At 47.0% G+C, this 10,758-nt stretch overlaps 1 protein-coding gene across 1 annotated transcript in view; it reads left to right on the top strand.

Moving 5' to 3' along the window:
- Window positions 1-4,915: 4,915 nt before the first annotated feature.
- Window positions 4,916-10,758, top strand: part of Got1 (glutamic-oxaloacetic transaminase 1) — a 22,967-nt gene continuing 17,124 nt past the window's right edge. The window contains exon 1 of the mRNA XM_005352320.2: window positions 4,916-5,146. Coding sequence (XP_005352377.1) covers window positions 5,029-5,146 — 118 coding nt within the window. The 5' untranslated portion in view covers window positions 4,916-5,028. The remainder of the gene's footprint in view (window positions 5,147-10,758) is intronic.

Below are 10,758 nucleotides of genomic sequence, written 5' to 3'. Positions count from 1 at the left end.
GGCAATATACTTTGTGACTTTTGTTGTTGTTTTAAGTCAGTGGTTCTCAAGATGTGGGGCAAGACCCCTTTGAAGCTGCAGGTCAGGTGTTTATATTACAATCCATAACAGTAGCGAAATTACAGTTATGAAGTAGCAACGAAAATAATTTTATGGTTGAGGGTCACCACAACATGAGGTAACCTCCAACAACATTAAAAGTATTAAAAGGTATTAAAAGGTTGTAGTATTAAGAAAGTTGAGAACCTCTGTCTTAAGTGGAAAGAAGGTTTCCCCAGATGTTGAGAGAATTATGGGATGGTTTCTAAAAATTTTTTTCTCTTGCAGAGAAAGATATAAAAGACTATTATTAATATACTTATGTTTTAATTCATTTTGAATATATTATCTCGTTTCTTTTTAATTTTGTTAGCAATCACAGATCTTTACAAAAACTTCTTAGACTCAGTAAGTAGCTAAGGCTCACCTCAAACTCTCCTTCAGCCTTGTAAGTGCAGGGTTAATAGGTATGAATCACCACTCATGGCCTCTTTTCCATTTAAAAAAAAAATACCTCAGAGTACAGACCTGCAAGAAGCCAGATCAAGCCAGATCAGGCAGACTTCAAAGAGAGCTCAACCAGTACCTTCCAGCCGCCTAGGGACGGAAGTGCAATCTCTATGACAATAACTCTACCACTATGCCAGGCGCATTTCTATCTGCTACAATGTAACAGACAAGAATAGTAACACTCAGACAATATTAAGTCACTCACTGTCTCAACTAGTAAGAGGCAAAGCTGGGATCTCATTTTGAGTCCAAGCTTAGCTATAATTTTCACCTGAGCTGCTCATCATTCAATAAAAAGCCTAAATAACTCTCAAAGCAACGAGTCTGTGATATTGGTGATGACAACGAATCTTTTAACCCTAGGCAAGCCCTGCTAACATCTGCTGAGTTCCTGGGAAATACAGTTCAAAGAGTTTTCATGCCAAACTTTTCAGTTGCATTAAAGAAGTCAATTTTCCCAGCACCCCCACCCTCACTCTGTGGTAGAACTATTATTATCTTCATATTGCAGGTGAGGAACATGAGCCACTCAGAGGAAATCCACTTCTAGAGGTCAGGCTTTTAACCATTGTACTATGATACTTAAGTACAAAAAATTATACAGCGCAACAATTTCTAAATGGCTCCGTGGGAGTAATTACAGCCGGCAGTGATGATAGCACTCCCGGCACTCAGGCCTGTTGGTGTCTTCAGAACACAAAGGTCTTTGCAGCCTTAAATAAAACCTGCGCACGTGAGTATCCAGTTCAGGACTAAGTATAGATCCCGTCTGTTCCAGGCCTTACTGGACATTTCCTTCTGGGGGATAAGACACAGTAAGGAGTATCCTGGCTTGGTACAAACCCTGAGGTGGCTGGGGATGGGGTGGGGTTATGCTGGAAGAAGGAAGAGACTCTGGGGATAAGCACAGAGTTAAGCTTTCCCAAGGATCTCCCAGGCACATGACCTAGTTAGTCTGGGAGAAGCTAAAACCTGGCTGCTCTCTTTAGCAAGAGAGTTGCTATCCCAGGACACAACCCCTTAGCAGGCTTGGTATTTATTGAACCCACCATTTGGCCACACAGGGACTCTTGAAGGTGTCTTCTCTAACATCTTTGGTTTTGAAAGAAAATGTGTTCAGCACAAACTCAACATGTAAATGATATCCTCCCCTTTGCGACAGCGTACATACACCCAAATATAACCACCCCAAAGCCTTTTGTGCTCCAGTGCAAAGGGCGCTAAACCTCTCTCCCCCGGCATGTTCCTAAGTTTAGACACCCTGGGTGCTCCGGGTGAAGACTGAGGAAAACGAGCAGGGGTGGATTAGTTTAAAGGTCCGGGCAGTTGCCGCTGATGTTCTGCCGCTTGTGTTCTGGGACAGTATTGTTGGCCCTAGAGGCTTCAGATTCCCAGAAGAATATATTCTAAAGGAATTCATTCTCGATATAGCTATTGCTGTGTGGCTTCCCATTTCCTCTTTTACAGTTTTTTTTTTTTTTTTCTTTAAGAAAAGAGATTGAGGTCGGGGTGGGAGCCAGAAGGACTCCCTTGAACAGTTTTAGAAACTTGGCCAGGAGGCACTGGAACTCCCAGCCTCTCTCTTCTGACCTCAGCTCCCCTCTCCCTGCCACTCTGCTGGCTGTCTTACTTGAATGCCTGGCTCTTCTCTTCATAAGCCTTTTGCTTGAATTATTTCTTCAGCAAGGAGGCAGTGTTGAGTCAATTCTAAGTCAAAGTGTTAAAATTAGCAATGACCGGGAAGGCATTTTGTTTATTTCAAGTTTGGTATTTTATTTAGGAGGTTGCTTACAAGACTCAAGACAGAAGAGAAGACTGAACACAATCTCTAAGGCTCACATGACTGAGGGATTAAAAAAAAAAGAACATTTGAATCCTACGTAGCACAGGCTTCCTTATCTTTCCAACCCCCTGGTTCAGGTGTAATGGGACAGGAAATAAAAACACTATCTGTCTTAGTTAGGGCTACTATTGCTATGATGAAACACCATTACCAAAATCAAATAAATAGGGAAGGAGAGGGTTTCCTTGGCTTATACGTCTATATTGTCCATCACTGAAGGAAGTCATGACAGGAACTCAGACAGGGAGGAACCTGGAGGCAGGAGTTGATGCAGAGGCCATGGAAGGGAGCTGCTTACTGGCTTGCTCAGCTTACCCAGTACCCAGGACCACCATCCCAGGGGTGGCCCCACCTACACGGGCTAGGCCCTCCCTCATCAATCTCTGATTAAGAAAATACCCTTCAGGCTTGCCTACAGCCTGCTCTTAAGGAGGCTTTTTCTTAACTGAGGTTCTCTCCTCTCAGATGACTTTAGCTTGTATTAAGCTGACATAAAACTATCCAGTTTGCTATCACAGGTTTGACTGTGGAGTCCTTTGGGCCATCATCTCTAGGGAGATGACTGTTGGTAAATGTGCTTGCTGTGTAAGGAGGACCTGAGTTTGGATCCCCAGCCCCCATGAACAAGCCAAGTGTGATACCATGCTTATAACTCCCATGCTGGGGAGTGGAGACAGGAAGTCTCTGAGCTCATTGCCCATACAATCTAGCAGAATTTCTGAGTTCTGAGTTCAGTGAGAGACCCTGTCTCAGATAACAGGATGGAGAGCAATGGAGGCACACACACACACACACACACACACACACACACACACACACACACAGAAGTATTTACTTGATCTTAGCCACACTGACAGTGTTTGGGTAACCTAAGGTTGCTTTTCTCCCCGGGAATGACGCAGAGAGCGACCGTGACATTGTTGGCTACTGCTGTGGAGATCACACTAGGACAGCCAGGTTGCAGAAACACCCCCTTTCCACGGCTGCACTCAGACTGATCTTTGGAAGCCCTAAAAGCACCAGAAGGCTGTTGGACCTTTGGTGTTAGCTTGTGACGGTCAGAGGGAAACAGGGAAACGCTGTGGGAAGTCACCTTTAAAAAAGGGAGGGGGGATGTTTTTAAAAAGCAAAAGACAAAAAAAAAGGTAGCAGGTGCTGCTGAGTTCCGAGGCTTATGTTCATCCTGACTGGAAGACCCGTGTGAAGATTTAACATGTACTCCTAAGGAAGCCACGATACTGTTTTCTCATGAAATATCAAGGAACTGGCTCCTTCCAGCATTTGTTGGATATTTAGTATGAGAAATGGAGGGAGGTTTGCCAGGTCCCAGGCAAAGCGGCGTATCATTGCCAGGGAGGTGCGGATGAGGTGCAGTAACAAAGCTAGTATTTAGAGAGCACTTACTGTATGCAACTAAACGCTTTATATGTATTAACACATAATCCCCACGACAACCCCGAGGAAAACACTATTATCTCCACTCTTCAGAGCAGGAACAGGCCTGCCCAAGTTAGTAAGTGGCAGCCAGCTCCGAACCTAACTTCCCTGGCTCCAGAGCGAGGTTCTACTCAACAGGACATTCTCTAAAATTGTAATGTAGACCACCAAACCCCCGACGCATACGAAAGAGATTTCTAACCAGAGGGAGGGTTAAGAAGAGGTTTTAAGGAGGGCTGACAGATGTGAATCTTCAAGGTCAACAGGTGGAGAAAGGATCTGGACAGAAATAGTCTCAGGGGAAGGAGCGGCCTGACGAAAAGAAGCAGCAGTTTGGGTATCAGCCAGTCGATGACAGCACACGTGGGAGGAACGCTACAAAGGAGGCCTCGTCAGCTGCCTGACGGTCCTTGAGGACTAGCAGCCGCCTCCTCTCCCGCCCCCCCCCCAGCCCAAGTTACCGGGGAGTAAAATTGCTCAAACTAGAAAGCGCTCATCCCTTACTCTCTGCAGGGTCTCCCTTGCCAGCGATCAGGGCAGACCGCGCTCCCAGGGTTCTTTCCGGGAAAACACTGTGTGGAGATGGTCAAGGTCACCCGCGCGCGGGTACAGCGTGTCCAGGTGGACCACTCGAGTTCTGCGCACAAATGCCGGGGACTTGGCTGTCAGTCCGGCCTGGACAGCTCGGGAACGTGCGCACTGTCAGGGCCTGGCGGGGACAACCACCTGCTCAGCGGGTACAGGAACATCTGTCCTCTGCAATTCCCACGGGCGGCCACCGCCCCAGGTCTCCAGGCCCCATAAGGTCAAGGAGTGTGTCCTCTGGGGACACCAGCCATCCGCAACATCCTCATCACCCTAAGGAATAAAAGCCTCAGCGATTGGAGCAGGCTATGCCAATCATCCTTGTCCCCGCCCACACCTCCACCGGTGTAAATCGCACTGGTTGCATCACACGAGCCTCCGATAAGATTCTCTTCTTGAATTGGGTAATAGAGACTTGTCCCGCCTAACCCATCTTTGTCGGGAGGTTGTGATTGGCTGACCGCGTTGCCACGTTCCGGACGCGACTCGGCTATTGGAAGCCGTGGGCTGTCCCCGCCCGCCGGTGAAGGTGAGAGTCTCCTCCGGTCACCGCGCCGCTGAGCGCACCAAGCAGCTCTGGGCTCGCGCTCGAGGTCTCGGCGAATTCCTTCAGGATGGCGCCTCCATCAGTGTTTGCCCAGGTTCCACAGGCCCCTCCAGTTTTGGTCTTTAAGCTCACTGCGGACTTCCGGGAGGATACAGATCCGCGCAAGGTTAACCTCGGCGTGGGAGGTAAGGATGCAGTGCCCTGGAATGCAAGCAGCATGGGGGGCACCGTGGGAGGAGCCGAGGCTTAGTTTGGTGTTCCCTGAGAGGGGACCCGGGTGAGAAGGCTGGGGCCACGAGGCCGTCCACCAACCTACCCATTTTGTAGATCGTGACACGGAGTCCTCGGAAAAAGGCAGTGTGTTCAAGGTCACGCAGAACAGGTGTAGCATCTGGAACACAAACGTGGTTTTCTGTTTCTCCATCCTGTGTTCTTTATAGTACATGTTTCAAAGCAATGAGACGGCCAGGGATTGTACGGAAGGAGAAGTCTGCTGGCTTTGGGGTCATGGTCAGCCGGGAAGTGGGAATGAAAGAGTTGTTAGCCTAGTGGAACTGTGGTCTGGGCTAGGTGAGCAGCAGGTACCAGTTAGGAAGCCTGTCACACCATGTGAGGAAAGATCTCAGTTTGGTTTATTCTCAGATGAGGTGCAGTCCAGCTCAGGGCTCACACATCTGGGGCTTCATTTCCTTGAACCAGTTTAGCCTTCTGCTAAGGACGTTTGTGTTAGAGAGTGCCTGAAACTCCTTTTAACTGGAGCCTCCAGCGACTTTGTTGTAACCGTCATTTTGATGCGGGAGTCTCTACGGAGCCTGGTTTGCGTTGGTCCATATATAGAGGCCAGCCAACCAACGGCAGAAAAGTGAACAGGGTGGTGGGTGACAGCCTGAAGGTGCTAGAAGGTTTGGAAGAAGAAACAATTGTTTTGTAGCCGAGGGTGATGTGAAGGGGATTCAGAATCAAGATTCTTATAGAAGTGTGTGTGTGTATAACCCTACACACACACACACACACACACCATCAAGGAACAGGAGAGGGATGAGAGAAAATCCTCAGTGCTGTTGTATTGACGGTGGGCGATGGCGCATGGACATAAATGACATATATCGTTTTCTCATCTTTTATGTATGTTTGAAACTTCTCAAAATAAAGCATTAAAAAGTCAGTGTTAGTTGTTCCTCCAGTGGAGGGAAATATGATGTTTTTAGCAGTCAGCAGAACAGTAGAAATGCTGATGGTCTTGAATAGAAATCAGAATGCTCACTGTATAAGCTCTTTATTTAAACCCAGTGCAGAACCTCCAAGTGTTTATTTACAGCCTGATTTATATAGAAGAACTGATGAGGTCGAGGGCCTTGGCCCATCTTACAGGGTTTTTGTGGAGACTAAACACAATCGCAGGCTTTGAGTGAGGGCTGGCGTATAAGCAGGAGTTATATAACCAGCTATTTCTGTTGCTGTTGCGGCGTTTCTTTGAGTGGGTCTCTTTAAAAAAAAAAGTTGAATGAAAATTATCAGCCTAAGAACTGAAAAACAAAATAATTTATGACGTTGGTTCAGGAATAAAATACACATGCACACAAACCTCCCTGCGATAGCATCCAGGCCAGACAACCCTGATCAGCCTTCAGCAAGATTCCCATCTCAGCAGTGATATGCCTTTTGCCAAGTTTTCCAGGAACCTAAGAACAGGAGTGAATGAGTTGTTCATGTCAGTGTGCTTTCTGTCCACAGCACTTCTGGGAGCTGTTTTGTGACTCTCCTGTTTGCAAGGAAGGAGGCTGAAGCCCAGGGGAAAGTATAGTTTGACCCCTAGGTGGAAGAGCTGGGATTCTAGCCATGTCCTAGGCCCCAGGGTCTCTGGCCTCTTCTCGGCTTTGCATACTTTCAGCCGGCCTGGGGGTAGCCAGTAACCTGCAGGGAGAAGAGGCAGGAGCCCTGGGTGCCCGGTGCCAACTGTGGTCTAATGAGGGTTATTTAATGCCTTTGAAGCCGAGGTAGAATGGGGTATTAGGAATGAATGACAATTAGAATCTATCAAAAGTTACTCCAAGATTGCCCAGCACGCTCTATTAAGAGGGTAAATCTGCGGTGTGGGGTAATTGTATTGACCCTATCAATTAACCGTGGACTAAAAGAACAATTACGTGTGACATGTAGGTGAAAGGTGTTGCGTATTTGCATATTTGGTCATTACTGTGACCTGTTCTGTGTGGGTGATAGGTGGCAGATCGGCGTCTACTCTGAGCAGAGTAGAATAAACGGTCTCCTTCTGCATGTGCACGTCCTGTTTTACACACACACACACCAGCACACTCTGGTCAAGGAGATTAATTAATTGCTGACTGTGAGATGATGCTTCCTCCCAAGGTCAAAGGTAATGGGAGCTCCTCCTCTCCCATTCTAGTGATGCTGGACAGTTTTAGCTGCTACTCTAATCTCGTTAAGCTGGTTCCCACCCACAGATAGTTGCCCCAGAGATTTTTCTGCATGCCGAGCTAATTTCAATAGTTTTCTTGTCATTAAACAGAGCAGGTCTTCTTTTTTTGCTGTTAAGCACAATGCTTATGGAGTTTTGGGCTTAGTGTTTCTCAAAGCCTCTGACTGCAGTGCCTCTAAGGATAGACAGTCACAAGTCCATCCTGATGCAGAATCCTCCCCCGCTCCCAGTACTGTGAGTGTATATATTCATGTGAAGGCCAGCTCTTGACGCTGTCTTGCACAATTGCTTTCTACTTTTTCTTTTAGGACAGTGTTTCTCCCTGAACCCAAGGCTCACTCACTGACGGCATGGCTAGCAGGTCAGTGAGCTCAGGGATCTGCTTGTCTCCTCTGTTCCAAGCTTTAGGTTACACACCATGATGCCCAGTTCTTTATGTGGGTGCCTGGGATCTGAGGTCCTGTCTCATGCATGCGTGGTAGGCACAGAGAAGACTGAGCCATCTCTCCAGCCTCCAGTTCCTTTTTTTTTTTTTAAATGTGAACTTACCCTTCTTTTGGTTTAGTTAGTTTAGTAGTTGTTTTCAGTGGGGCTCCTCCCCTCTTCAGATATCGGTTGTTGGCTAGATGGCTGTGTCAGGTATTTCTCAGAGCACAGGTGGAGAAGGGTCTCAGAGGCATAGGTGCAGGAGCTCTTGGGTGTGGCTGGGTGAGGGAGGTGGCGCCAGTAGGAGGAGGTGTTGCGGGTGATTGTTGGACCATTTAACCCTGTTCTTCCTTTCTGCAAAGCAAGACTGTTGGGCCTGCTCTTCACCTGTGAGACTGCCTCGGCAGCTCGCTCAGGAAGAAAGGCCAGGCTCACAGGGTAGATCTCAGCGGCAGGCTGATTAGGAGGCTCCTGATAGAGGCTCTGGGCCGAGCACTTTGTGATTTCCTTAGGCATCACCTGTTAAGATCGAAAAGAAAGGAAGCGAGAACTCAGAAGTTCCAGGCTAACTCTTCTTATCTTTGGCAAATAATTTCTGGCCTCAGTTTCCTGATTCCTAATACCCATCTATTTTGTGGTTTGTTAAAATAATTAAATGAGAGTCAAGAAATGTGCAGAGAACTTAGTAAATCCTTGCTATTACCATGGCTTCAGTTCCCGCTAGTGTCTTTAATTATGAGATCTTTCCACGGTGTGTCTTCTCCCCTAGTACCCTTCCTCTTCTTCACCCTAAGTTCTGTATCTTCATCAGCTCCCTCCCTCCCCACCACCCACTTAAAATCCAGACTAGATGGGTATTGGGATCACCAACAACACTTTCCGGGACCCACCTGTATATGTTTGTCCTCTGGGTTCCAGTTTTATGTCTTCACAAGTCCATCTGTGTATCACCCTTTGTCTTTATTCCCCCATCGTTACTGCCTTATTTCACATCTTCATTATCTCTCTTCTGGGTCATTTCTGGAGCCTTCCGATTTAGCCGCGCCTCTTGGTCCTCTGGAGTCTGTTTTCCCTTGTCTCCTACAGACGATTCTGTTAAAGTGTACAGCTCCTGATGTGACTGCTTTTGGATGTCCCAGAAGATCCTTGACAGAAAGTCCCCAGACCATGAGCTCCCTGCGGTTCCTCCTTCCCTGCTGGTCCCTCACAGAGCCTGCTCCCGATGCAGGAAATTATAGAGCCTCAAATGTCTCATGCCGTCCCGTTCCTGAGGACCTGGCACAGTTGTCCGTCCGACTAGGATGTAACCTCTTCCCTCATCTGCCTTTTAAATCCTTCTTTATTTACCTTTCACACTTCATCCTCTGTAAGGTCTTCCCTGACCCAGCATGGAGAATTCAAGCCCAGAGTGCTGCTTTTCCTAGGAGAAAGGATATCTCGCTGTAGCTTTTTCTAGCCGGTGCCTGGTCAAGGCAGTGAGCGCCCGTGGAATGATGAGATGAGGGATGGGAGGATGAGCAGCAGGAACAAAACAGGACTGCAATAAGAACTCCCCAGGAGAGACGCATGGTGGCTATCCACAAGGCTGGCCTTCCTTGCTTCAGCCATTCAGGAGTACGAGAAGGAAGCCGCTGAATTAGGCAATTCGCCTTTTCTCTCAGTACAGCTAACAGTGCCTCTTCCCAACCCCCTTCTCCAGCATTGCAGGTGTTTTTTGTTTTGTTTTGTTTTTTTAGTGTATATAGCAATGGTAAGAACAGCAGTACAATGGCTTTTTTCTACTTATTTTACAATAATTTAGGAATGACATTATAAATATTAACATATAGCATACCTGTGTTATCTTGTATGTAATACCCAGTCATAGATCTGAAGTTAATGGCCCTGGCTTTTCTAAAAAGGCTCACATTTGGTGAGTCTAGATTATCCTTTCTGTGTGGTCCAGACATGCATCCATTCTGCGACCCTTGAAGTAGTCTTGAGCTGTAGGGCTCCCCCAAGAGACCACCTCTTTACAATTGTCTCTATACATGCCATCCAGTTTGTTCAACTCTTCTTACCAGGACTGATGTAAGCTCCTCCTTTCCCCACATTAAATTCCTTTTCAAAGGATGAAGGTTCGGTAGTATTGACATTTACAGCAATGGCATCCCCTCTAAAATCCATTTCCCAGAGACTTCCAGGAGTACTCGGCAGTGTAGCCTTGGCGCCTGACTTGGTGCTCTGGGCCAAGAATAGCTCTTTCTCAGAAGTAGGTATTTTGGTCTTTCGTTTTCCTTTAGCCAACAAGCCAACAGTGAGCAACTGTTGTCATCCGTAACTATTCTGGCAGGTGATGTATCTTTATGTCTCCATTCCACCCTTTTCATCTGCCTAGTACCCAAATCCCCCCCCTCCATACAGCTCCAGAAGTTTCCCATGACATACAGCAAATATAACTTCTTATATTTGGTAATATACAGCACGCTGTATACTGGTCTGTCCCTTGCTTTTCCCGCTGATCTCCCCTTCATATTTGTACACAGAAGGCGGCTTTGTTCTTTTCCACAGCTGCCTGACTGATGAATAAACCAGATTTTATTTTGCCAGTCTCACGTTGGACACCCAAGTTGTTTACGATTGTAGGATATTAAAGCAATACTTCAGCGGACCACCTAAGTACATAGGTCATCTCACGTGCTGACAGCACATCTGTAAGATGCACGCTTTAATGGAAGGTGCTGATGTGTGTGTGTCTGGACAGATGCTTCCAGGCTGCTCTCCACAGCTCTTCACTAAGATCACCAGTGTACATTTGAACCAGCCGTGTGCAGAGCGTCCGCTTCCCCACGGCCTCCTGAGTAAATTCCCAGTATGAATGTGCACTTTGTGTCTCAAGGTGGTTTTCATTTGCGTCTCTTTTACCATAAATGGTTTTTTTTTTTTTTTTTT

This window comes from Microtus ochrogaster, chromosome 8 (assembly GCF_000317375.1).
Source record: "Microtus ochrogaster isolate Prairie Vole_2 chromosome 8, MicOch1.0, whole genome shotgun sequence".
In the NCBI taxonomy this organism is placed as follows: domain Eukaryota; kingdom Metazoa; phylum Chordata; class Mammalia; order Rodentia; family Cricetidae; genus Microtus; species Microtus ochrogaster.
This window is presented reverse-complemented; position numbering and strand designations above follow the sequence as displayed.